The following is a 25,961-nucleotide window of genomic DNA, read 5'->3' as shown; positions in this document are numbered from 1 at the left end:
CGACCGGCTAATGATCGCGACTGGCAAAGGCTGAAACATTAGAAACCCCATGGACAACTGACGGCACACTGGTACAGTACATATCGATATTTTGGCAACCCTGGCCACGCATACCATGTTGTTCATGATCAGATGAACGGGATGAACTCACAATCTCCGCACATCTTCCCCACGTTTAATTTGGCATCCTTCGCTGAGCCATGGATAGTCTCAATGTCTCCGACTTGGTGGCGCGACTCGGCGCAGAGGAGGAGTCGATACGCAAAATGGCAGTCTTCAGGCTGCAAAGTGCCATTGGAGATCCTTCTTTCGCAGATGTCTTCATATACGAAGGAGGCCTACCCAAGCTCAGATTCCTAGCCCTACATGCCACAGGAAACACCTTGGCCTATTGTCTCACGTCTCTGGCGCGCCTGCTGGAGCTCGACAAGGGCTGGGACCATGTGACGGACGATTTGATCACAAGAGTAAGTTTGGAGAGCCTTAGGCGCATGAGCAAGTCTGACGCAAGGGCAATAGATAGTCGATCTCGTAGTCGCGCAACCGCTCGTGAATGTAAATCGGGGCGCCATGTCCGTCCTCGCAGCCATTGTCGGTCACCCCTCGCATCGCAATTCCCAGCCCGGCGTCACTGGCTTCCAACGATTGAGACCAGCAGTCGATACCCAGCCACAGTTCCTTCCCTCACTCGTCGAAAAAATAACCTCGGCGGACCACGCGCTATGTGCAAACTCTCTGCAGCTGATCAATGCACTTATGCGCGACGCAATCGCCAATGACGCCGACTTCGAGTGGCCCAAATTCATAAAGCAGCTGCAAGAGCTGGGCGTGATAAAGAGCGTATACGGGCTCATGCAGAGTTCCGCCATACAGGACCTGGCACATCCATTGCTAGACTTCCAGTCGCTGACAAAAATCTTGCTGAGGAACTGGAGGGAGGAGAAGGTTGATTTGGAGAAGTCAGATCATCGGAGAGCCCTTCGCGGCTTGCACACTGCAAGCAACCCCGACAATTCAGCATCGGATCCAAAAGGAAGCAAGAAGCAGAATCCAGTAAAGTGGAGGCGACTAGGTTTCGACACCGAGTCACCAGCCTGGGAGTTTGATGCAACCGGCTTCTTGGGCCTAATGGATCTGACGGACTTTGTCTACAAAAACGAAGACGGTTTCCAGAAGCTGTTGCTGGAACAATCAGCGGAGTCGCTCGAAGAGCGGTGCCCAATAGCCCGCGCCTCTCTCTCCGTTACCTTGATTCTTTATGAGCACTTCGAGGTGGACAGATGCGATGATGTCGAGTCGCATAGATACACAGCACTCGAGTCTCGGTCCAACTTTGACCGAGCGTTCAAGCCTCTGTTGCTCCATTGGTCAAGACTGCACACGTGTGGTTTGAACGCCTTTATACGGTTGTGGAAGGTCGCAGGCGCGCAGACGGAAGACTTTGAGAAGATGGAAGACTTGGTTCGGATCCTAGTCGAACAAATTGTGGGCCAAGCGCCACGTACGAAAGAGATCAAGGATGTTGAAGAGGAGCTGGCAGAATTTGAACTCAAGCGGCTTAGAGAGCTTCAGATGGAACTTCTTGAACTCACGTATGAAGATGCATGGGGCCACCATCTGCGGTATGCATGCCTGCAGTTTACCTTAATCTCTACTACCAGACTGACTGACTCTTGACAGCCAAGTCCGCGATGAACTCAACCATGAAGCTCTCCAGTTCGTCAAAGAGCAACGCATCAGATGTCTGCTACAAGGGGCATGGTTCCCCATCGGTGTGAACTACGGCTCAGATGCTGGTCCAGTAACCAGCAAGACCCTTGATCGTTCTGTACCCTCAGCGTGGCGTTTTGTGCGACTGTCACACAACCGACGATATCTGCACTATGCTGACTTGGACGGAAAAACAGCTACAGAGCCGAGGCTTGATGCGCTGCAAGAGAAGAGTAAGTGTAACAGGCCCCACTGTATTGCGTGGTTTGCGGTAGCGCTGTGGCTGACGAGCATCAATAGTCGATCTCTCCATCGTATCGTCTGTGGTGAGCAATGTCTCGGCATCGGCCCCGTCCACCTCATCATCTGACAGCACGGTCACAACTTTGCCAGGCCAGCGTGCACCTACATCAACCAAAATCACCATCCACGGTTACTTGCCTCAAGCCCACCACTCGCGGCAAACCTCTGGTGGCTCAGGCGCCGGGCGAAAGGAATCAGTATTGTTGCATTTACACCCGCAAAGCCACACTCTTGCGTCTGAGTGGCTTGATGGACTGCTGATGCTGCTTAACCAACAACCAATTACCGCAGACACGAACAAGCTGGTCCACTTCATTGGCGGCTACGGACTTAAGATCCGCCTCCTCAATGTTCGGTTCGAGGAGGTCGGGTTGGAAGAGCCGATACTTCCAAGCCGCGAAGGGCTTGACGATGAGTATTATTACGATATAGCGGGAGTTTGAGTGAGACTACGGGAGAATCTCTATTCATAGATGACATGTTCCTAGGTGGACACGAATCTTATACACTTTTGGAAGGGATAGATCATCAGGTACCACAGAAACCCCCCTTTTTTTTTGACACGGCAATGCAGATGGAATATGGAGTTGTAGGCGATTTAGGAAGGTGGCGATGCGTGTCGGGTGTTGGAGCTGGACGCTGTACTTCTCTTGAGATACCCTTGCTTCTACTTCTGCAATCAGACGACGTTTGTAAAGGCAAGGTGTTCCCATGAATGGCTTGCATGCAGCGCGTACGTGTTCCTCAGCTCTGCGTGGTTACACGACGTATGCCTGCTACGTTGCACAAAGAGTGTGGCAGTCTGTACGAATATGAATCGTCACACATTTGGATGATGTGTTTGTTGATCCAGCCATTCGGATGGCACGAGCCGTTGCTTTGAGCAGCCCAGTTGATGAAAGGCTAAAATAAAAGAGGACGAGGGATTGATGCGGTCGCGATGGTGGCCGCCCTCTGTCCCATCAGCCGGGTCACCTTTTGCTAATGCAGCGTGTCGCAGGCCAATGCGCCAAGTAGCCAGGCCCCACTGGCTGTCTGTCCCTGAGTGGACTGTGGCTTTGAAACAGCGGACGGCAAGGTGGAGAGAGCGGGGAGGTATATGTCTGTGGAACCACGATGCGCAGACCCATTCTTGGCCCCAAGTCGTGGTGGTGTTGTTTTTGTTGATCATGTTGATTGTGGTTATTGTAGGCGGCGGCGCCTCTCAGCACACGCTCTCTTTTCGCCATGTCCCTAGGGGTGTTTGTACCTGTTGATCTGCTGCCCCAAGCGCGAATGGGCGCTGCTTGACTCTTGGATAGAGAAATGTAAGGATGAGAGCGAAACGTGCGTCTCTGACGGCGCATTAGCTGCAGACGTAGCATCCCGACTGTACGAATATGCAGCCGCCCCAAGTGCGTCGATGGTATGCTGCTAATAAGCCCTCTGGTTGTGTCTGGTCCAGCTGTCTCTGCTGCACTCTATCTACATCGTTTGCTTCTTCATTCACTTCTCTCGCCCTACCAGCCGGTCCATCGATTCAAGAGGCTTCGCATTCACGGCGAGCTCGACGCACAGCCTGGCCACGGCGTGAAAGCTCCTTTCGCAGAAACACCCACCAATGTGCCCGGCGGCCAACGTCAGGCCATCACCGCTTGCTGCCGTCGAGCCAGCGCCATGAGGAGGAAAGCGAGGGCCCTCAATCCGCCGTTACAGCAGGCCGAGTTCGACGCGCTGCCGTATTCAGTCCAGTACGTTGTTCCTGCATCTCTGATTAGTCGACGGCGTGATAGGAGCGCGTTATCGCGTGCATAGACTACAACCACACACTGTACCTTGCAGTAGCAGGCAGTGGGAGACAATTATGCCATTGCTAATGACCCGTGCCGCTGCAGGAGAAAGTACTTTTCATCCCTGGAGCGCCTGCAGATCCAGCAGCAGGCCGTCGAGGAGCCTACTTCTGGCCGCTCCTCTCGGGCCAGCTCGTCAACCCCATTCCGCCCCTCGTTGACTTTGCCATCCAGGCGTCGACTACGCAAGCCGGGGAATGCCGTCCAGGACGACGACGACGACGACGACAACAACGACAACGACAACGACATCTCGCAAGCCCAAGCTGATTTCTTTCGCTCTTTGCCGGAAAAGCTGCGCAGACAGCACTTCTCGCCCGAGGAGCAGCTGCTTCTTCTGGGAAAGCACCACCACCACCACCACACAGGCCGGCCTGACGACGACCAAGCCTCCGAGCGCGCACAACAGCGCTTCGACGATTTTAAATTCGGCTTCTCCAACCCCGCCGACGACACGTCTGGTCGAGGACGCCAGCGAAGAAGAGTGTCCTCGGCATCATCGTCGGCCAGCCCTAGTCAAGCTTCCTCGTGCTTGCCCATCACAAAAGAGAAGGACAGCAACAGGCTGCGCAGTCTGCTCCACCTCGAAACTATGAACTCATCGGTTTCCACAGCAAATCCGTACATGTACAATCTCAGGCGGACCATGTCTCTCACTAGTCCGCCTATTCGTCGTCCGTGCTCGAATGCCGTGCTCATGGTAGACCCTCCTCTCTTCACCGTCGCATCAAGCCCACGACATGAGCGTGCACATTCCGCGTCACTATCAGGACGAAGATCCTCGCACACGCCTACCGTGCCTGCATTCGACCCCGAGGCCACGCACTACCAGGATCCCGCGGCGAGGAAGAAGCTCCGCATGTACCTGGCCTCCCCGCAGAAGTTCGACGAAGCCATCGAGTTTGGCTTTCCCTCGACGGCTGGGAATGACACAGTCACACCACATTACCAACTCCCGCCCATCGCTAGCCACGCTCGCAAGTTCAGTCGCGACATGCACACCTTCCTAAAAGATGGAAAGCTGTCATTTCTCGAGGACACTGCCACCGAGAACCAAGGTCTTGACTCCGACGGGGATTCCGTCGCTGATTTGGAATCGCCAACGACACCTTCAAGCACCGGTCTGTCCTTCCGCTTGCACTCCCGTCATGTCTCACAGCCGAATTCCTCTCTGGACTCTTCACACCTATCATCTATGCAGCCAATTGCCGGTCACTTGAATCGAGATATGACGCTACGGATGACGCTAACTCGCCCCGACCTGCGAGCAGACGACGATCAACTGTACGGCTGGCATTCTTCTGGCCCCAAGGCCGCCAAGGACGACCCGTTAGCGCTTGAAGATCTACTCCTGACAGACGACATGACCGGCACCAAGGGCGCCTTTTACATCAAGCCCAAAGCGCGCGGAAACCTAGTTACGCGCCTTTTAAAGCGTGCCAGCTTGAAGAGCCGATGAGGAAGGCTGTCGCCCACAGTATCTCGCAGCCTACTAGCGCCTGTTCGATCTATCCCATGTACAATGACACATTGGCATAGTAGTGGGACAAATGGGGGTTTGATCTACAGCTTGGGACGGTCGGGAGAACCTTCTCTTGCACAAAACTTCTACGATATCAATGTTTCCGTACCATTCTTACGATCACCAACTATGCTGTACTTTAGCGGGCGCTTCTCAGCTACAAGCCATTTGTCATGGCCGTGCTCTGTATGATCACCATGATGCATTAATGAGGCGTTTTCCTTCCCATCTACCATCTCCATTTCGGCTTAGCTAGCGATGCTGCAAAAATTCATACCCTGTAGCGAGGATGCACACGTCTTCTCTCAGCTACGAATTCTTTTTGAGGGGTCTTAATTCAATCTTCGTTACAAAGCCCCCTTTCCGACCTCGTCGACACGTATTATTTAAAGTCAGTACTAATCACATCCTCGACAAACTATGCAAAGAGTGAATCGAAGCTTATGCTCTTTTACTTTTATTTTCCACTTGAATCGTACATATATTTGTACACCTCTCGCTCCGTCTTCGGGCCCGATACGCTGGGTTGTTACAGCATCTCTGAGATGTGACGGAACAAAAGGTTTACCGCCGTTCTTACCGCTATCTACATCTCTCTGTGAGAAGAAAAAGGTGATATTTAAAACTCCTTCCCCAGATCTCGCATAGGTGCTTGTGCTACTTTGGTGGCTGCTGAGTTGGTCTTGTTAATTGATTCGCCCGTACTCGGTTTGGCCAGCTTAGAAAAGTTTTACTACGTGTTTGAATGATTTCGTGACAAGGACCGGCATGAAAACACTTTCACTATACATAAACTGCACCTAGAGTCAGCCTAGCTTAAGACTAGTATATAGTTCCTGTGAAGGCCACGCCGTGATGTCGAGGCGGCTGGAAATATTGGAGATGCATGCGCTTCTGGCGTGGTACAGACCGTCGAGTTCGCTTCTACGATTTCACGTTGCCACGTCTGAATCTGACTACATCTTCATGCGTTCGACGCACTATTGCACATTTGCACGTGCTGAATCGTGAGATGTACAAATAGTCTGCTGCTCTGATAGCTTTTTTTATATTACTCGTGGTATCGTACTTTTCCGAGCACTATGCTATTCCTGCAATCAACTTTTTACCTCGACAAAGCGATGTCGTCAATCCGTAGGATCATCTTGACGGTCTCGGCTGCCAACTCAATCGCGCTTGTGCTAACCAGGAGGGGTTGTAGCACGTTCTCCTCACTGATATCGTTCTTGACACCTCCGCTCTTGATGCTAATGCCTGCATTCCTCTGCTCTTGCGCATGTCTATGCCTTAGTTCCGTGACCACCTTGATGCTGTTCAAGCCCGCATTCTCCGCTAGCGTTGTAGGGATAACCTCCATAGCATCGGCAAAAGCTTTCCAGCAGATAGCTTCTGTACCAGAGAGCTCGCGGGCGCGAAGGGAGAGCTGATGTGCGATTTCAATCTCTGGCGCGCCACCGCCGGCAAGGAGAGCTTTCTTCTTGACAAGCGAGCGGATTGCACAGTGTGCATCATGCAGGGAGCGCTCGGTTTCGTCCAGAATGAGATTGTTGGCGCCGCGGCAGACAATGGAGACGGTGTTCACTACTGATTTGACGCCGGAGACCTTGACATATCGAGCGCCTGATGCCTGCACCTCCTCGACCAGGTCTGCTGAGCCAAGCTTATCTTCAGTGAATGAGTCGATGTCGGCAATGGGTTTGCAACCAGTGCTCTTGCAGATGAATTCGATCTCATCCCGCTCAATTTCCTTGATTACCAGAATCTTCAGCTTGGACAAGAAATGTAGGCTGAGGTCGTTGACCGCGTCCCGCAGAATCGACTTTTGAATGAAGAGCACGTTGCACTTGGCCTTTTGGATTTTCTTCACCATGTTCAGCAGGTAGGTGCGCTCCTCTTTAAGGATCTTGTCCATCTGCCTGTAGTCGTTGACGACGATCTGATTCTCCATGTCCGGTTTTGGCGGGCTCAGCTGGAACTGTATCAGGCCTATCCGTGCCTTCTCCTTCATAGTAGGTCCTCCAGCACTCTTGACCACGGGCTGATTGAGTACTAGTCCATCAATCATCTCGCTGTCCTCAATGGTGCCACCCTGCTTTTTGATCATCCTAATGTTCTTCAGGTCCACGTTGTCCGCCGTCTTGGCATCGATGACCTTCAGGACCGAATCCACAGCCATGATAGGCAGCTTGGGCTCCTGGGCGACAATCTTGGACGAGAGCGCAGTTGTTGCGGTCTTGAGGAGGGTTTGTCTATCGGTGAGCGATATAGGGATGGCCATTTCCGTCAAGATGGATATGGCCTCTTGAGCTGCGCGTTGGAAAGCCTCCGATATGACGGTGGGGTGGATGCCCTTGGACAGTAACCGCTCGGCGGCTCCAAGTAGACTTCCTGCAATCACCACCACTGACGTTGTGCCATCTCCTGCTTCGATATCTTGGGCATGTGCAAGGTCGACGAGCATCTTGGCCGAAGGGTGCATGACGCTCATCTGGTTCAGCATGGTAGCTCCGTCGTTGGTGATGATAGTCTCGCCTTTGCCGGTTTGAATCTGAATCTTTATTAGACAGGGTTCACTGGGGAGTGTACACGGGAGCCATACCATCTTGTCCATGCCCTTTGGTCCTAGTGACTGCCAGAAGATTAGTCTTCAACGACTCCCCCGCACCTCAACGTGGGGACATACAGTTCGAATGGCATCGGCCACAGCTGGGAATGGTGAGTTAGCAGGAATGTCTCTCATGGGTTATAACGAAACCATCTTACCTCTAGCAGCGATGATATTAGCGCTCCGAACAGCTCTCGGCTTTTCCTTATCCTAGAGCGTCGGTCAGTCAGTGTTTTCAGGCCCTCTGCCAGTAGCGTGCGTACCTTGAAGGCAGCATTTCCGGAGCCGCCATTCGCAACCTGAGCAGCCATGTTTGGATTGTGGATATAAAAAGGACAATGGTTTTGAGAGGGGTATCGTGGGGCGTGGCGTGCGACCTTCTGCTGCCGCCTGCCTGTATAATTTCTGGACGCGACATTTTAGAGGCGCGATTGCCAAGCCCCGCCGAAAGCGCCGACACGCCGGCTGTAAGCTACCTACCTTCACTGTGTGTACAACCTCCACAGCGCGGCCATATATGCACACCACCCACGACCTCTATCCAACTCTGACATAACTCGCACTACCCGTTTCTATCGCACCTACCACCACCTCATCGCAAACACATAGCCCGCCTGCCCTCTCGCGACCCCGGCCAAAGGCAGCCCGTACTGCAAACATGCCCAGCGCCACGGGCAGCAGCTGGGAGAAGTACCAGAAGAACTTCGCCGACGATGAGGTGGAAGAGAAGAAGATCACTCCTCTCACCGATGAGTAAGCGCCCACTAGCATGTGCGAAAAAAAAACCCCCCAAGTGAGCTAACGCGGCGACAGAGACATCCAGGTCCTGAAAACGTATGGCGCAGCGCCCTACGGTGCTGAGCTCAAGAAGCTCGAGAAGGAGATCAAGGACAAGCAGCAAACGATCAACGAAAAGATCGGGGTCAAGGTACATAGCCTGCATGTTCACGATGCCTGGTGGCAGTAGCTCACGACAGACAGGAATCAGATACCGGCCTCGCGCCTCCACATCTCTGGGATATCGCCGCCGACCGACAACGAATGCAAGAAGAGCAACCCCTCCAAGTCGCACGTTGCACCAAGATAATACAGGACGACAAGGACCCCGAGAAGAGCAAATATGTCATCAACGTCAAGCAGATTGCCAAGTTCGTCGTCAACCTCGGAGAGCGCGTCTCACCAACGGATATCGAAGAGGGCATGCGAGTAGGTGTTGACAGGAACAAGTACCAGATCCTACTTCCTCTGCCGCCCAAAATTGACCCTTCGGTTACCATGATGACGGTCGAGGACAAGCCCGATGTCACCTACGGAGATGTCGGAGGCTGCAAAGAGCAAATCGAAAAACTGCGGGAGGTCGTCGAAATGCCCTTGCTATCACCAGAACGCTTCGTCAACCTCGGCATCGATCCCCCGAAGGGTGCTTTGCTCTACGGCCCTCCAGGCACCGGAAAGACACTGTGCGCCCGAGCCGTTGCCAATCGAACAGATGCCACCTTCATCCGAGTCATCGGTTCAGAACTAGTACAGAAGTATGTCGGTGAGGGAGCGCGAATGGTGCGAGAGCTATTCGAGATGGCACGGACAAAGAAGGCGTGTATCATCTTCTTCGACGAAATTGATGCTGTTGGCGGCGCCCGTTTCGATGATGGTGCTGGAGGCGACAACGAGGTTCAGCGTACCATGTTGGAGTTAATCACACAACTCGACGGCTTTGATGCCCGCGGCAACATCAAGGTCATGTTTGCTACGAACAGACCTTCCACACTCGACCCTGCACTCATGCGTCCAGGACGTATTGATCGAAAGATTGAATTCTCGTTACCGGACATGGAGGGTCGTGCCAACATTCTTCGCATCCACGCAAAGAGTATGAGTGTCGAACGTGATATTCGTTGGGAGCTTATTTCTCGTCTGTGCCCGAATAGCACAGGTGCTGAGCTGAGGAGTGTGGCAACAGAGGCTGGCATGTTCGCCGTGAGGCAGCGCCGCAAAGTCGCGACGGAAAAGGACTTTCTCGCCGCTGTGGACAAGGTGATCAAAGCCAACATGAAGTTCAACAGCACTGCAGTGTATGCTCAGTACAATTAAGGAGGTGGAGCTTACCCGGATCGTTCTTCCCACAGGTGCATAGAGGGCCGTGGGAGTTGGCAGGTGCGACCTGCTGCTCTGCCCACCTTCTACGCAGGCCAAGCAACAAATGTCATTATGCACTTTCCAAGGTTCCTTCCATGTTGCAAGCTTGTACCTTTCGCGTCACACGTTCTGTGCGCTCTGCTTATTCTGCTCCTTGTATTCGTCACTGTCGAAGCTGTTCATGATGTCTGATGCCGAATTCTTTGCGATGCTTTGCGATGTGCAGCTTCAGACAGACCGTACTGCAACGCCTGAAACACGCACAATCCTCTCCTTCGAAAGCTGCAATACAACATCTCATTGAGGAATCGAGCCTGACCTTTGCACCTGGGCTTGCTGACATGATCCGATCACGAAATGCGCCTTCAGTGCAGCAATTGAGGGCGTGCTCTATCCTGCTCTCCAAAGACCATCTCAAATCGAAGTGGTTCGTTTACCTGCAATACTATCGTAAAGGTCCACTCTGTTACATCTGTTGCGGCAAGTCAACAAATTTGAGGGGCGCACAGGAGAGGCTCCACGATTATGAAAACGAAAGTAGCAGCATACCAGATTCAGCCAAGGACCTTCTCGAAAGAGCTTTCAAGCGAATGCGTCACACGAACCTTTCAGCCGTCGACATTCCCTTCGAGGGAGCAGACAGGATATACATGAGTGCACTCGTCACAGCGTTTGAGGCAACCTTCGCTGCAGGACTCTGGGCATATTTACCATTGACTCTTGGATCTGTCACTCCGCTTCGATTCTGGGAGGAGGTGCCGTGGTTCGGTCTATGCGGGCATTCTTCCCTCATGGAAATCACCTTTGCGGACTTGAAAGATGATTTGCCGAATCTCGACGAGCTTCGTCTGGACCGGATTGAGCGCCAGAGCCTGGCTTTGCATAAGTATAGAAGCTCGGAGACGGGTCAAGCTGCATTGGAGCGATACAAGGATTCACTGAAGGAGGCCTATCGTACCGATGAAGAGTTCCGGGATGAAAGATTACAGTACAGCAAGCAGTTCACGTCGGATGGCAAGCAAGCAATCGCGCGGGCCAATTACAGGGCGTCTGAGAAGTACAAGAGCACGGAAGCAGCCTACAAGGCCTCGGGGGCTCTAGCAGAGTCGAAGTCAAGATACGCAACATCGGACAAGAACAAAGCGGCCCAGGCAAAGTATGCGGCTAGTGAGAAGGGCAAGGCAAGTGCAAAGAAGAGACAAGCCAAGTATCGTGCCTCTGTCAAAGCCAAGAGGCAATGCTTTGGTCAATGAAGCAAACGATCAATCAATCACACGATATACATAGATTACAAAATGCTCTCCCACTTAAACTATACATCTCTCTAATACGTACGCTTGAATGGCGGCACAGCTTTGCACTCATTCTCATCTAGTGTAGTACCAACGACCTTCCTGTAACCTAACTGGGTTGGGCCATGTGGCTGCTTCTGCCACGATAAAGTGTGTTTCATCCACTTCACGTCATCGCGATCAGGAAAATCCTCGCGAGCGTGTGCGCCTCTTGACTCCTGGCGATTGGCAGCAGATTCGGCGGTTTGGACAGCGCAGGTAAGCAAGTTCCGCAGCTCAAGAGTCTCAACAAGATCCGAGTTCCAGATCATGCTGCGGTCCTTGATACCAACATCGGCGAATTGCTGGTCGACGTCGTGGATCTTCTTGACACCCTCATCAAGTGACTCCTGGGTTCGGAAGACGGCAACGTCAGTTTGCATGACCTTCTGCATGGCGAGGCGGACTTCGGCTGTCGATTTGGAGCCGTCCGACGTACGGACCTTGTCAATGACAGAGATGGATTCAGCACCAGCATCAGCGGAGACAGGGTCAGCCTTTTGGCCCGGGCTGAAGTTGTCGCGGATGGTGTGAGAGACGGCACGGCCAAAGACGATAAGATCCAAAAGGGAGTTAGCACCAAGACGGTTGGCACCGTGAACAGAGACAGAAGCAGCTTCACCGCAGGCGAACAGACCAGGGACAACCTTGTCATTGCCCTCCCCATCTTGTGTGATTACCTCACCGGTGTACTTGGTCGGGATACCACCCATGTTATAATGGACGGTGGGCAAAACGGGAATGGGTTGCTTGGTGACGTCGACACCAGAGAAAATGGCGGCGGTCTCGGAGATACCAGGGAGACGCTCGTGGAGGATCTCAGGGGGAAGATGGCTGAGTTGGAGGTAGATGTGGTCCTTCTCAGGGCCGACACCACGGCCTTCACGGATCTCGAGGGTCATGGATCGCGAAACAACGTCGCGGGAGGCAAGATCCTTGGCGGTCGGCGCATATCTCTCCATAAATCGTTCACCCTCAGAGTTTAAGAGATAACCACCCTCACCACGAGAACCCTCTGTGATCAAGCAACCGGCACCATAGATACCAGTCGGATGGAACTGGACGAATTCGAGATCCTGATTGGGCAGACCCGCACGAGCAACCATGGCCATGCCGTCACCAGTGCAAGTGTGGGCGGATGTACAGCTGAAGTAGGCCCGTCCATAACCGCCAGTGGCCAAGACGGTGTTCTTCGCGATGAACCTATGAATAGTGCCATCTTCCTGGTTGTACGCAACGACACCTTTGCAGACGCCGTCTTCCATGATCAGATCCGTGGCGAAGAATTCGATAAAATACTTGGTATTGTGTCGCAGGGATTGGCCATATAGAGTGTGCAGAAGAGCATGGCCGGTCCGGTCCGCAGCAGCACAGCATCGGTATGCCTGTCCGCCCTTGCCGTATTTTTGAGATTGTCCGCCGAAGGCGCGCTGGTAACTAGAGCGAGTGAGTGTGCTGTCCAGATTCACAAGGATGTGAAAGCCTACATCTTGCCTTCGTCGGTTCTCGAGAATGGGCAACCGTAGTTCTCGAGCTCTATAACGGACTGTGGCGCCTCCCTTGTCATGTAATGAATAGCGTCCTGGTCCCCCAGCCAATCTGAACCCTTGACAGTATCGTACATATGCCACCGCCAATCATCCTCGTGCATGCTACACACTTTGTCAGCCTTTCTCCTCTTTCACCGTGGTGTGACAAAGGAGGCTCTACATACTTTCCGAGCGCAGCATTGATGCCACCTTGTGCAGCTACTGTGTGTGACCGAGTGGGAAAGAGCTTTGATATACAGGCGGTGTTGAAGCCGGCTTCAGCGAGACCGAAGGCCGCGCGCAGACCAGCGCCTCCGGCGCCAACTACGATGGCATCGTACTCGTGGTCGATGACGGGGTATTTCTGGGAAATGAAGCCCGACGCCTCCTTTGCCCTCAGATTTCCAGTACCGAGGATGCGTTGGGCGGGTAGCGTCGATGAAAAGGCTCGGGTGGACGGGCGTAAGCTCTTGGAAAGCTGTTGCGGAATATGTCAGCCATTGATCTGGATAGCCACGTGGAAAGCGCCCAAAACATGGACAAAAGTAACGTGAGACTGCTGGGCAGCCCTTAGACGTGTAAACCCTCTTGCCAAAAGCATTGTAGGGACTAGCCACACGCCTTTGGTGCGGTGCATGCCGGGCATAGAGGTTGTCGGGGGGAACTATGCCGCGTGAAGCCTCCAGAAGAACTCACCTGGCTCGCAAACTGTGTACGACGCATCCGAAGACAACTCATGTTGGCGGTAGCCGGAGAGCGGGGAGTGGAGGGTGGAGGGTCGGGTGCGACGTCTTTGGTGTTTTCGATGCCGTAGGTCAAAGAACAGTAGAATAAGCCGCACGCGGATTGGCCCTTCGGTGGGCCTCGGCTGGGCGCGCTTTGAAGTGCCCCCCGATCCCGAATAATCTTCTTAATGGACGTGATGATTCATTGCCTCAATTGTTTGTGCGCGTGCGTGACTTTTCAACATGCTTGGGTTTCGTGCCAAACTTTTGGCAGTTTACGATACGAGAGAAGGGCAAGTGGAGCTTCCTACTTGGTCTGAAGGTCGTCTTTCCAACGTACTCAACCACCTTAATTAACTACCTGAGTGCAATAAGCTTCACCACCCACACATTTCTCGGTCTTTCCCCGAGTCCTTAGAGAATAGGCTCATAATGTTTGCCTGATGACGCGCAGCACTGTTTGCCACTGGTGCTGAATGTACTTGGCCATTATTCGTCATCGTCATAGATATTCCCTTCATATTCAAGCTGTACCCGCATCATCTGCCTATCATAACGTGCATATACACCAGCGGGTAGCAAACGTTAAGAGGTATAGTACAAGCATTGGTTAGCTGTTAATAATTGTGCTAGCAGGATAGTACAGAGTTTTGTAACATCTTATTGAGAGAGGTAAGGGACTGAAGGTAGCACAACTTATCTGGCAGATCATCTTTCGAGCAGGCAATGGCCAACTCCATTTACGAAACTGAGAAAGCTTCATATCAACTCGCAACTAACTGTGCTCGAAAGACCCGGAATTACAGCCTTGTTCAATGGGCTCGAGGTCAAGTCTTAGTAGCAAGGAAACTATCACACATGTCTTGACTAAGAGGATCATTGATAATGAATTTGGGAATCGTTGAATTTTGTTTCAGTCGCTCATCATGACCGGCATCCATGTAGTATTCCTATCCCGTTCGCCAAAGAGCCCATGATGAAAGAATGCACTCCACACCCACACCCACAACACTTCTAAGCAGTTGTCTGGAGATCCTTCTTGAGCACACCCTCGTACTGCCTCTTCTCCGCCGGTGTCTGGTACGCACCGTGACCGAACTTGGATGAGGTATCGATCCACTTGAGTTCAACCTTCTCCAATGCCCTCCTGCTGGTGTGGGTGAACATGGACTTGCGCAGGGTCATGACACGCTTCTTGACACCAGGGCAGTTACCCTTGAGCAGAACGAAGTCGTTCTTGACCTCACCGTAGCGGACGAAGCCACCCAGACTGGTATATGTTAGCAAGATTCAGTGTGGTCAAGGACCATGCGACTTACGGAGTGATCTGCTTCTTTGAGACGTCGAACTCGGTCGAGGCGTTACCCTCGTCCTCACCCTTGCCGATACGATAGATCTTGTGGTTGACAGAGGTACGATGATGGTAACCCATCTGACCGGCACGGGCCACAGTCCACTGGACGTGGGCAGGATGCCAGGCACCGATACAGGCAACCTTGCGGAGACCCTTGTGCGTCTTGCGGGGAAGCTTCTTAGTGCCCCATCGGGAAGTGACACCGTTGTATCCGTGACCCTTGGTGACGGCAATGACGTCGATCATCTCGTTGGCCTCGAAGATGGAGCTGATCTCAATTGGCTTCTCGAACAGGCCGTGACCGTAGGAGACCTTATCGGCAATGCTGCCGCCGTTGACCTGGATCTCCATGAGATGGGCCTTCTTCTGCTTGAGCGGGGTCTTGTGGATCTGAGTGTGGGCGAGGACGCGGACGACGGTGCAGTACTTCTTCATGCGCTCGAGCTCGCGGGTAATGGACTGGCCGCTGCTCTCAGAGTGCTGCTTGGCGTACTTGGTGAAGGCCTTCTTCTTGCTCTTGTACCAGTTGCGGTAGAAGCGGCGCTTGACCTCGTCGCTCAAGTGCTCAGCCCAGACGGTGGTGAGCGAGCGCAGGCCGCGGGGAGTCTCGATGTAGCCAACAAGACCGACGGCAATCATCTGCAGTCACGTTAGTCACAGTGTCCAATGGCTCTCGAGCTGGCGTGCGTACCGGAGGCGTCTCGATGACGGTGACAGCCTCGACAATCTCCTTCTTGTGCAGTTTGGCGCCCGGGCGGTCGAGATCGCGGACGATGGTGGTCATGCCGGCTTTGTAGCCCATGGCAGCCGTGAGGTGGACAGGCTTCTTGGGGTCATCCTTGGGGAAGCTGGCAATTGCAGTGAGCATGCTGTCGACTTTGATGGCGGCGGTGCGTGTTGGCGTTGCTTACCTCTTCACCTTACCGCGGTGACGGGCGGCGCGCTTTCGCGGCAAGAAAGCCAGAGAGCCGTGGCGGGGCGCTTCGAACTTCCTGTGAGACATGGCGAGTTCGATGTGCTGTGGTTAGTATCGAAGTTGACGAGGAAGTTCGCGTATCGAAATATGGGCGAAATTTTGGACGGTGTGCGCTGAGCTCGGGCCATGGCGGCAGCCGTTCTTGGCACTTATCACTCAAAGCACCAGGTGGGGTGTCCACCGCCCACGGCTCAGTCGCCCACCGCCAGCCCAAAGTGTGAGAGAGGTACACACTGTCCGCCCCCTCCCCCAAATCGCCCACTACACGCTTGGTCTTGTACCTGCTACTATACTACTGCTGCTCTTCCTCTTCCTCCTCCTCCTCTTCCTCCCTGTATCGTCGTCCGTGCTCGTCATTCCGCTGCCGAGTCGAGTCCGCCGGTTCTGTCCCATACGCCCGCCCAGCCTGCTGCTGGCTACTGCTGGCTACTACTGCTACCGCCGCCGCCGCCGCATTCGTCCATCACAAACACCAGTATTATCTTGCCTGCCTGCCTGCCTGCCACACCTCGACGTCGGCGGCGCCATCCCTCCCTCCCCGCCCTACTACCACAGCCCATTGCACCTAGTACCTGGGAGTCTGCAAGATCCTAGCTGCATCGAATCCGCATCCCGCTGTGTGTCCCGCCATCCTGGTTGACAATCATGGTAGAAGCAGAAGGCAGCCCCACGACGTGGAAGTTTACACAGTACGTTCTGCTCTGCTGTCCTGATACGCTAGGCATTATCAGCAGTGCTCTTGCCAACCCCGCTGCGACAATCTTCTTATCGCCTCTTTGAGCCACACTGACTCTGGTAGATGCTTTGGCGACAAAGGAGATGTTGAAGACATAACAGAAGGTACGCACTCTCCATGTTCCATCCAGCCCAGTGTCATGTTCGGTTAATAATGGTGTGCAATGGCTGACAGCAAGCGCAGCGGACATCATCTCCACAGTCGAATTCGACCAGACGGGCAACTACCTGGCGACGGGCGACAAGGGTGGTCGAGTTGTACTGTTTGAGAGGAACGAGACGGTGCGTAATGCCTGCGCCTGTGTCACGGCTGGCAGCAAGACTGACAACAAGTAGAAAAAAACATGCGAGTACAAATTCCATACCGAGTTCCAGTCACACGAACCCGAGTTCGACTACCTCAAATCGCTCGAAATCGAAGAAAAAATCAACAAAATCAAGTGGTGTCGTCGACAGAATGCCTCGCATTACCTCCTCTCCACAAATGACAAGACAATCAAGCTATGGAAGGTGTTCGAAAAATCCTTAAAAGTGGTGGCGGAAAACAATCTATCACACGAATTGACCCCTGGAGGTGGGGTTGCTGGCGGAGGCGGTCCTGTCAGGAACCCAAATGCGCAGTTCCGCAGCGCCACCGACTTGAAGCTCCCCCGACTCACACACCACGACACTGTTGTCGCGGCTGTGCCTCGAAAGACGTACGCGAATGCACATGCCTACCACATCAACAGCATATCAGTAAACAGCGATGGAGAGACGTTTATTAGCAGCGATGACCTGCGGATCAACCTTTGGAATCTCAATATTCAGGATCAGAGCTTCAACATTGTCGACATCAAACCCGCCAATATGGAGGAGCTCACAGAGGTCATCACGGCCGCCGAATTCCACCCTATAAGCTGCAACTGGTTCATGTATGCCAGCTCGAAAGGTACTATCAAGCTAGCAGATATGCGAGAGAGTGCTTTGTGCGACCAGCACGCGAAGCGTAAGTTATCCATTGCCCTGCCAAGATTCTTATACTGACGTCCCATTTCAACCAGAATTCGAGCAAGAGGAAGACCCATCTTCTCGCTCCTTCTTCTCCGAGATCATTTCGTCCATCTCAGATGTACGCTTCTCACACGACGGGCGATACATCCTCTCACGCGACTACCTGACCGTGAAGATCTGGGACGTAAACATGGAGCGAACTCCAGTCAAGACAATTCCCATCCACGAACACTTACGGCCCAGACTCTGTGACACCTACGAAAATGACAGTATCTTTGACAAATTTGAGGTCGTTTTCTCCGGGGATGCCAAGAACGTCATGACTGGCAGCTATAACAACAACTTCATGATTTACCCGTCGGACCCAGAGAAAGACACGGAAGTCGTGCTCCAGGCCGACAAGTCGGCTTTCAAGGCTAAGAAGGTGGGTATTCCGACGCCAATGAACTCGTCAACAAGCCCGACGGGCAGCAGTGCTAGTAAGAAGGGTGGTTCAAGAGCCGGTAGCCCCGCTGCTGGCGCAGTCGGGCAAGGGCAACGTATGAGGAAGGAAACGGACGCGGATCAGATCGATTTCAACAAGAAGATCTTGCATATGAGCTGGCATCCATTCGAGGACAGTATTGCCATCGCAGCGACAAACAACGTAAGTAGCCCCCTTTTTTTCAACCATTCCGAATGTCCATCTAACCTCTCGCAGCTTTTCGTCTTTTCCGCATTGTAATGGGTCGCTGTCATGGCGCGGATCTTTCTCCAGGGCATTCGCAAATAGAAGCATTTACTTGCTTGTTCCTTGGCGGTCTTACTTCTCCTCTTTCTTCCTTCACGTTTGGCAACAGCCTGCTCGGCGGCGCTAGGATGGTAGATTTGGACCCAGCATGGTGAACAGGCGCGAGGGACGCAGATGGTTCATGTCGTCATGCGCAATGTGAATGATCGAAATGCAAAGCAGTGTAGATTGGAACAGCACAACAACGACTCTGGGTAATGCAGAGAAATAACAAAAGAAATCATGTTCAGAAGCTATTCTTTTGGTGGCCTGTCCTACGATGCTTGGATCTAGAAGCTCCTTTAACTTGTCACCTAGCGTAGCAGTTATTCGCGATCAAAAGCCTGTCTGTTCCAAACTTTTTTAAAGGGACCTTTTATAGGCATTCAAGCTTTTCAAAAATTCCCGTGTTCTACTGTTAAAGCAGAGTGAAGGCCTCCCAGGAGCTAGTTGCTTGTAACGGTCCGATGCGAAATGCGGCTAATTGCAGTTAGCGCTGTGAGGCTCTTAAATCCCGGTCCTCCACGTCAACCATATTGCAGCCACCACTACTAGCCAACGTCTCCCATTCTGGTAGACCATGATAAACCCATAAGTCAGTTACAGTCCTCTGTAGGTCCCCTTTGTCGATCTATAGGTGCTGTGCACTCTTTGTTTTCGCGATTATCCTCTGCCTGTTTCCCTAGATGCGCGTTCTCGTTTTGCTCGGTGTATTTTCTACGTCACATGGCTGATCAACATTAGGTCCCTCTTTCGAGATTCTGTATATATTGTCCTTGAATACCCGGCCATTGAAACATCTTGGGAAACCAATTGCGCTTAATTGTTTCACGGCCAACATGGCTGCATTTGCACCAGTTGTTAGCAGCTTCTCGCTCATTTTCGGGGGCTGCTGCGCAAATGTAAGGACTTTTGTGTACTCCATCGCAATACTCGCTCTAACAAAGCGCAGGTGTATTGTCTAGAAGCCATTGTGAAGTAGGTACGAACATTCCATGGTCCGAACACAAAAACTGACGATATGCCAGACAAGAGCCCGACAGCGGTCTTCTTATCACACTCTTTCAGTTCGTTTTTACATGTCTTTCAACATTGCACTATCAGTTCGATCTCAAAGGCCGTTATTTTGTTAGATCTTCACCTGTTCCATTCCAGAAGTGGTGCGTCAGCGCTGCGTTGTTCTTTACGGTCAATATGCTGAACAACTGGGCTTTTGCTTTTAATATCTCCGTCCCAGTCCATATTATCCTCAGGAGTTTCGGTAGTGTGACTACGATGGCAGCCGGGTGGCTTCGTGGGAAGAGGTTTACCCGCTTGCAAGTCTTTTCGGTCGCAGTTTTGACACTGGGAGTCATGGTGTCTGCGTGGGCGGATGCTCAATCGAAGGTATGATAATTTGCTTCGTCTCAGGTCATGCACGCATTGACCATCGCAGGGCAAAACTATGGAAACATCGAACATTGATTTCGCAAGCGCGTCATTTGAGGCCGGCCTTTTGATCCTCCTTGTCGCGCAGCTTCTATCCGCCTACATGGGTGCCTATGTCGAAGACGTCTACCGAGACCATGGCAAAGACTGGCAGGCAAATCTCTTCTACTCCCACCTGCTGTCGTTACCACTCTTCGCAGGCTTCGCTCCTGTTCTCACGGGGCAGTTTACGCGCCTGCAAGCCTCGCAGTCTTTCCAGGTCCCGCCTAATATTGCCACAAGCCTCCCACCAATTCTGAACAAGATACTTGCGTCGACATCTCAGCAAGTCATCTATCTCACTGCCAACGCCGTCACACAATTACTTTGTATCACAGGCGTCAATATGCTCAGCGCCAATACTTCTGCTGTTACTGTTACAATAGTGTTAAACATCAGGAAGTTGGTCAGCTTTCTGTTGAGCATCAGCATATTTGGTAATCAGATGGCTGGATTGATGAAGGTCGGCGCTGCGATGGTGTTTGGTGCGGGTGCATTGTATGGTTGGGAGACATCGTACCGAATCCCACAGAGGAAGAAAATAGAGGCTGAGAAGGTGAAGGTGAAGGAGGACAAGGAGAAGGGTCAATGAACAACGGCGCTAGATGTGGCTTCACATTTGGTGAAGGGGTAGGTAATGACATGGACGAAGCGGTCGCGCTGCGTAAACAACGAGGCACTCGTGTATATAAGCAATAAGCATGCATACTGCCCGGCAGGCGACTCTAGCACATGCGACCCTGCACTCAGAAACGTAGAAGCCAGCCAGCGCAGCATCCAAACAGCCATGCATCACGACGCCTATGTCCACATTTTTCGCGACTGTCCAATCACACGTGGGACCCTTACGCGAAAAAAGGGGCGTGCGCGAAGCTGTTGATCTGGCTTTCTGAACACCAGCTCTGGCCCCTAGCTACACTCTTTCACCCTCGAGTCCATCGACTGGTTTCTTATCTTGTGTGAGGTGCGTCTTCTGCGGCCTCTTACCAACAATTGGACGTTTCAACTAACCTTCAACCCAGCAGGCAGCTTCAACGAGCTAATAGCCCACCATGTCTTCGTCTCCGTCTGGTGTTCGGCAGCGCGCTACAAAAGACAAGAAGCGGCCAACGACACCGAATTCAGAGACACTCTCCGAGAAGGTAGCCAACGTCATCGAAAAGACGAAGCCCTACAAGCCCCTACAGCAGGGCAAGGAGTGGGATTACAAGCTCGCCATTACGGTCCTCACAGTGCTCGCATTCATATCGCGGTTCTGGGGCATTACGCACCCCGACCAGGTCGTTTTCGATGAGGTGCACTTTGGAAAGGTATGTTGGTGCCCTTTTAAGGCTGCCCTATGTCCCTCCCCCACTAGCAATTGGAGGCCTTGCTAGGCTTGGACGCACAGCTGACAAGACACATAGTTCGCTTCATACTACTTGCAACGAACCTACTTCTTCGACGTTCACCCTCCTCTCGGAAAGCTCCTCTTCGCATTCGCAGGATGGCTAGTCGGATACCGGGGCGAATTCCTCTTCGAGAACATCGGGGATTCGTACATCACCAACAAAGTCCCATATGTGGCATACCGCGCCATGCCCGCCTCACTGGGCGCCCTTACCGTACCCATCGTCTTTTTGATCATGTGGGAGTCTGGGTACTCTCTACCGGCTTGCGTCACCGCAGCTAGTCTCATGCTCCTCGATAATGCCCACATCGGCCAGACGCGCTTGATCCTGCTCGACGCTTCGCTTATCTTCTTCATGGCTCTTTCGGTGCTGTCTTACATTCGCTTTTACAAGCAACGACATGATCCGTTTAGTCGCAAATGGTGGAAATGGCTGCTCTTGACCGGTATCAGTTTAAGCTGCGTCATATCGATCAAATACGTTGGTGTCTTTACTTTCTTCTCCGTTGGTGTCCCAGTATTGATCGACCTGTGGGACCTCATGGATGTCAACCGTCGCCAAGGCGCATTGACTTTGGCTGAATTCGGCAAGCACTTCGCTGCGCGTGCCATCGGTTTGGTCATCGTACCGTTCTTCCTTTATCTTTTCTGGTTCCAGGTTCACTTCTCCATTCTTACCAGGTCTGGACCAGGCGACGACTTCATGACCCCGGAATTTCAGGAGACCTTGAGCGACAATATGATGAGCCTGCAGTCTGTTGGCATCAATTACTACGACTCTATTACCATTCGTCACAAGGAGACGAAGGTTTACCTCCATAGCCACCCTGATCGCTACCCGCTACGCTACGACGATGGACGTGTTTCCTCTCAAGGACAACAGGTTACTGGTTATCCTCATAACGATACCAACAATCATTGGCAGGTTCTCCCTTCGAAGCCCCTTCCAACCGAACTCGGCCAGCGTGTCAAGGTCGGCGATACTATTCGTCTCCGCCATTTGATCACCGACACTGTTCTCCTAACCCACGATGTTGCATCTCCATACTATCCCACCAACCAGGAGTTCACTGCTGTGAACAAGGAGGAAGCCGCCGGCGAGCGCTATAACGATACCCTCTTTGAGCTCAAGGTTGACAAGGGCAAGGGGGACTTTAGGACCATGTCTACCCACTTCAAACTTGTTCACGTGCCAACCAAGGTAGCTATGTGGACTCACACTTCGCCGCTTCCCGAATGGGCCTATAAGCAAGCTGAGATCAACGGTAACAAGAACGTCCAGCAGTCTAGCAATGTCTGGTATGTTGATGACATCCCCTCATTGCCTGTTGAGGACGAGCGCAACAAGAAGGAGCCCAAGCAAGTCAAGCACCTCAGCTTCCTCAGGAAATGGGTGGAACTTCAGCGCGCCATGTTCTACCACAACAACGCTCTAACTAGCTCGCACCCATACGCTTCTCAGCCCATCTCGTGGCCATTTCTCCTCCGCGGTGTGTCTTTCTGGACCCATAACGACACCCGCGAGCAGATCTATTTTCTTGGTAATCCAATTGGCTGGTGGCTCGCTTCTTCGCTTCTTGCTGTCTTTGTTGGCATCCTTGGTGCTGATCAGCTTGCTCTGCGCCGTGGTATGGATGCGCTTGATGAACGTAAGTCGAAAATCTTCCTTATACTACTAGCCCCCGTACAAGAGTCTCCTTGAACTGTTAACAAATATTTTCTAACTTATTTGACTCAGGCACTCGCTCTCGGCTCTACAACTCGACCGGCTTCTTTTTCCTCACCTGGGCTGCTCATTACATTCCATTCTATATCATGGGTCGCCAGCTCTTCCTACATCATTACCTTCCCGCCCACCTTGCTTCCTGCTTGGTCACTGGTGCCCTTGTTGAGTTTATCTTCTGCATCGAACCGCAAGACACTGAAACCCCTGCGATCAAGGGTCACCGCAGGACTCGGTCGCGCCCTGTCCGCGAGCGTGTCGCCACAACTAGCCAGATGGGAAGTTGGATTGCTACTGGTGTCATTCTAGTAGTAGTCTCCTGGAGTTTCTTGTTCTTCGCGCCACTTACGTACGGCAAGCCGGGTCTTACGGTTTCGCAGGTTCAGGCAAGGAAGTGGCTCGGATATGATTTGCATTTTGCCAAGTGATAAATGCATATTCGAATGCGCAATGGATAGATTGAGACGTGGAGTTGGATCGAGGGTTCTTTTTCGTTAGTTTCACTAGGGTAAAATGTTGCACAGCGCGGAGTGCTGGTGGTGTGGGTTTCTACATTCTCTCCCTTCAACGGTTTATCCCATGTACAACGCTCAAGATTAAGGTCACGGCCTTCTGATTTCTTCTCATATGTATTAGGGTATCGAATAGGGAGATAGGCCCCGCATGATTGCAAAGTTGTGCAAGCCAAATATACGGATAGGGGCTAACTGACCACCTTAAGTGGATATGTCAATGTCACCCATATTAGGTTTCTCCTCTTTTTGCAAGCTTCGCTGAGAGTCGACCATCTCGTGTCAGAGATTTTCGGGTCATTAATGAGTATCATAGGCCTATTCATATCTCGATACCATTGATCTCTTACATACCAGTATATTCATGGGTAACAGACCGAACATTCACTATTCACTAGTACATTGGTCCCTACAAGGTTATAAGAGACTGCTGTAGGCACCAGAAGGCAGCGTACTAACTTATCTTCAGGGGTTGACGATATCCATCATCATGAGCTGAGGGTATCACCAACTACCCCTAAGAGCTTCAATAATCATATGCGTGTCAAGTTTGCTTGAATCAATCATATCTTCTATCAGAAATGACTGGAGATTGATATTCAACCACGTGCAGTTGTCTGAGATTTACGAAGGGTAAAAACTTAATATAGAACACTAATAAGGGGATCCCGTGATTGCTATAGACTGTTAACATATCAATCTATTAGAAGACGATGATACTCTCAGCAGGTGGGGTTCTCCGTCTGCACCATACATCATACATGCGTCCAGCCGGAGGCAGCAATCAGGTAGCACACGCCACAGCATCACACTTCTCTTAGATAATTACTATTTCCATACCCGTTTTGCATTATGATTCGATCATTTCGATTTGACCCAGCTAGTCTTCTCCGCTTTCAAGGTCTCCTAGAGCGTAAGCACTACTCGAACCTGTTTCTAAAAAAGGAAACGTCCTGGCTAGTCTCGGCAGACGGCTGCCGAATGTGAACTGGTGATACTGAGTAACGGCGTGTGCGACGATGATCGTCGTCGTTAGAATTCAGGGACTCGATGCTGTCCGGCCGGGCAAGAGGATTTTCAAAGCGCCTACGCCCTAGTTGAGCTATCGCTGGTTCTGTGAAAGTACTTTGAGTGCGGAGATGTTTGTAATTACATTGATTCTTCCAGAATATGTTGATAAGGTCGCCAACCATGGTTCCAAACCTCATCATCGTTCTCCCATGGTACCAAATATCGATTTTCTGATTCCGGCCGGGCAAGCTTGGGTGTCTAAGCACGATAGCATTAATGAACTGCCCTTTCCTGCGCGCGGAAGTGTATACCTGGCCACCTTCTCATTTACCGACAAGGACGTCAAGAAGTGGTTCTGGCTTTTCCGTTCGGCATTGAGGACACATTTCTCATGGAAAGCGGGCGGGTCACATGGGTGAATTCGACTCTGACGGCGAGGATGCACCGTTTTCTAGTGTAAGACCTGTTCGACGGGGCCGAGATAGGTCACCTTTGTACTATCCTCCAACCATCGACATCCCATCTGTATTCCTCTCGTGAGCATTGGATACGAGTGTCATATCGGAGACTACTGATAACCTCGGATACATCGTCGTCACACAATATCGCCACAGGCCCGCCGGCAGTAAGTTACTTGTCGCGGAGAGCAGGAAGGCAGCTGGGATGTTAATGTACTACGAGCTGCTCAAGGGCGATTCGATCATGTTTGTTGATGTTTGTTGAAGTTATAGCGTATCAGTTCAAGAAAACTGTGCATCCTGAGAAGTTCAAGAAGGTTGATACGTTCGTAGAGGCTGTGAAGGTGCATGAAGATGGGTTTGTGGGTGTCGTCTGCTAGGTAATTGGCACCGACGGCGAGAGGATGATGCAACATACGGCCTTTGTTACTCAACCTCTTCTTTTACTTGTTCTACCATAGAGTATGCAAGGCTTTTTAGTCTCTATATATGATGAGAATAGCTGGTATTCATTTTCGGTACTTTTCTTTGATACACGTTTTCAGTTGCTGGGGGCTGTACCCCTCCATCGAAGAGTATCATCTGGTCTTGAAGAGAACTCTAATCTGTAAGGTAGACCCGTGAAACGACCGCCTTTTGTAAAGCAGTATTCATTGGTCTATATTGAGGTATCAGGAGGCACCGTACCAAGTTACCTCGGAGACTATCACCACTAACTAACTCCTGAGAGCTCCAAGCGACCGTATGCGCGTTAACTTGGCCCAGATTAATCAAATATCCAGACCAATCGTTTCCTGGTCTAAGAAAAACCAACGGTATTCTCAAGAGAAGTAAGCAAAGTGATGACAGTTATTCTATTTCACGATCACATGGTGTGTCGCGT

General features: G+C 52.0%; 9 protein-coding genes across 9 annotated transcripts; 6 read left to right on the top strand and 3 right to left on the bottom strand.

Annotated features, from left to right (window-relative positions):
• Positions 1 to 2: 2 nt before the first annotated feature.
• K460DRAFT_314110 (uncharacterized protein) lies at positions 3 to 2,839 on the top strand. Its single transcript, XM_040930265.1, has 4 exons — positions 3 to 467; positions 520 to 1,622; positions 1,681 to 1,943; positions 2,011 to 2,839. Exons 1-4 carry the CDS (start codon positions 201 to 203, stop codon positions 2,454 to 2,456), a joined length of 2,079 nt encoding a protein of 692 aa, XP_040785218.1. The 5' UTR covers positions 3 to 200; the 3' UTR covers positions 2,457 to 2,839.
• Positions 2,840 to 3,669: 830 nt separating this feature from the next.
• On the top strand, positions 3,670 to 5,301 carry K460DRAFT_289856 (uncharacterized protein; the record flags this gene model as incomplete). Its single annotated transcript, XM_040929148.1, has 2 exons — positions 3,670 to 3,743; positions 3,888 to 5,301. 2 exons carry the CDS (start codon positions 3,670 to 3,672, stop codon positions 5,299 to 5,301), a joined length of 1,488 nt encoding a protein of 495 aa, XP_040785217.1.
• A 1,168-nt stretch (positions 5,302 to 6,469) lies between these two features.
• Positions 6,470 to 8,280, bottom strand: K460DRAFT_407050 (T-complex protein 1 subunit delta; the record flags this gene model as incomplete). The annotated part of the gene is made up of 5 exons (XM_040937023.1): positions 6,470 to 7,912; positions 7,964 to 7,993; positions 8,048 to 8,070; positions 8,128 to 8,179; positions 8,233 to 8,280. The coding sequence occupies 5 exons, from the start codon at positions 8,278 to 8,280 to the stop codon at positions 6,470 to 6,472; spliced, it is 1,596 nt and encodes a 531-aa protein (XP_040785216.1).
• Positions 8,281 to 8,489: 209 nt separating this feature from the next.
• Positions 8,490 to 10,368, top strand: K460DRAFT_339928 (26S protease-like protein regulatory subunit 7). Its single transcript, XM_040931101.1, has 3 exons — positions 8,490 to 8,722; positions 8,783 to 8,897; positions 8,951 to 10,368. Exons 1-3 carry the CDS (start codon positions 8,628 to 8,630, stop codon positions 10,058 to 10,060), a joined length of 1,320 nt encoding a protein of 439 aa, XP_040785215.1. The 5' UTR covers positions 8,490 to 8,627; the 3' UTR covers positions 10,061 to 10,368.
• Positions 10,324 to 11,358, top strand: K460DRAFT_417867 (uncharacterized protein; the record flags this gene model as incomplete). The annotated part of the gene is made up of 1 exon (XM_040937909.1): positions 10,324 to 11,358. One exon carries the CDS (start codon positions 10,324 to 10,326, stop codon positions 11,356 to 11,358), a length of 1,035 nt encoding a protein of 344 aa, XP_040785214.1.
• Positions 11,359 to 11,429: 71 nt separating this feature from the next.
• K460DRAFT_407047 (succinate dehydrogenase flavo protein-like protein subunit) lies at positions 11,430 to 13,703 on the bottom strand (the record flags this gene model as incomplete). The annotated part of the gene is made up of 4 exons (XM_040937022.1): positions 11,430 to 12,873; positions 12,924 to 13,088; positions 13,151 to 13,443; positions 13,662 to 13,703. The coding sequence occupies 4 exons, from the start codon at positions 13,701 to 13,703 to the stop codon at positions 11,430 to 11,432; spliced, it is 1,944 nt and encodes a 647-aa protein (XP_040785213.1).
• Positions 13,704 to 14,390: 687 nt separating this feature from the next.
• K460DRAFT_339924 (60S ribosomal protein L3) lies at positions 14,391 to 16,047 on the bottom strand (the record flags this gene model as incomplete). The annotated part of the gene is made up of 4 exons (XM_040931100.1): positions 14,391 to 14,960; positions 15,010 to 15,683; positions 15,736 to 15,892; positions 15,956 to 16,047. The coding sequence occupies 4 exons, from the start codon at positions 16,045 to 16,047 to the stop codon at positions 14,705 to 14,707; spliced, it is 1,179 nt and encodes a 392-aa protein (XP_040785212.1). The 3' UTR covers positions 14,391 to 14,704.
• A 300-nt stretch (positions 16,048 to 16,347) lies between these two features.
• Positions 16,348 to 18,927, top strand: K460DRAFT_367608 (protein phosphatase 2A regulatory subunit PR55). The gene is made up of 6 exons (XM_040933605.1): positions 16,348 to 16,709; positions 16,820 to 16,860; positions 16,940 to 17,037; positions 17,092 to 17,743; positions 17,799 to 18,394; positions 18,449 to 18,927. The coding sequence occupies exons 1-6, from the start codon at positions 16,666 to 16,668 to the stop codon at positions 18,470 to 18,472; spliced, it is 1,455 nt and encodes a 484-aa protein (XP_040785211.1). The 5' UTR covers positions 16,348 to 16,665; the 3' UTR covers positions 18,473 to 18,927.
• Positions 18,928 to 19,057: 130 nt separating this feature from the next.
• Positions 19,058 to 23,929, top strand: K460DRAFT_339916 (glycosyltransferase family 39 protein). The gene is made up of 8 exons (XM_040931099.1): positions 19,058 to 19,129; positions 19,262 to 19,419; positions 19,470 to 19,495; positions 19,546 to 19,903; positions 19,953 to 20,546; positions 21,031 to 21,294; positions 21,391 to 23,023; positions 23,113 to 23,929. The coding sequence occupies exons 2-8, from the start codon at positions 19,357 to 19,359 to the stop codon at positions 23,523 to 23,525; spliced, it is 3,351 nt and encodes a 1,116-aa protein (XP_040785210.1). The 5' UTR covers positions 19,058 to 19,129; positions 19,262 to 19,356; the 3' UTR covers positions 23,526 to 23,929.
• Positions 23,930 to 25,961: the final 2,032 nt, after the last annotated feature.

The sequence above is a fragment of the Cucurbitaria berberidis genome (assembly GCF_010015615.1).
Source record: "Cucurbitaria berberidis CBS 394.84 unplaced genomic scaffold K460scaffold_4, whole genome shotgun sequence".
Classification (NCBI taxonomy): Eukaryota; Fungi; Ascomycota; class Dothideomycetes; order Pleosporales; family Cucurbitariaceae; genus Cucurbitaria; species Cucurbitaria berberidis.
The sequence above is the reverse complement of the archived record's forward strand: the minus strand, read 5'-3'. Positions and strand labels throughout refer to the sequence as shown.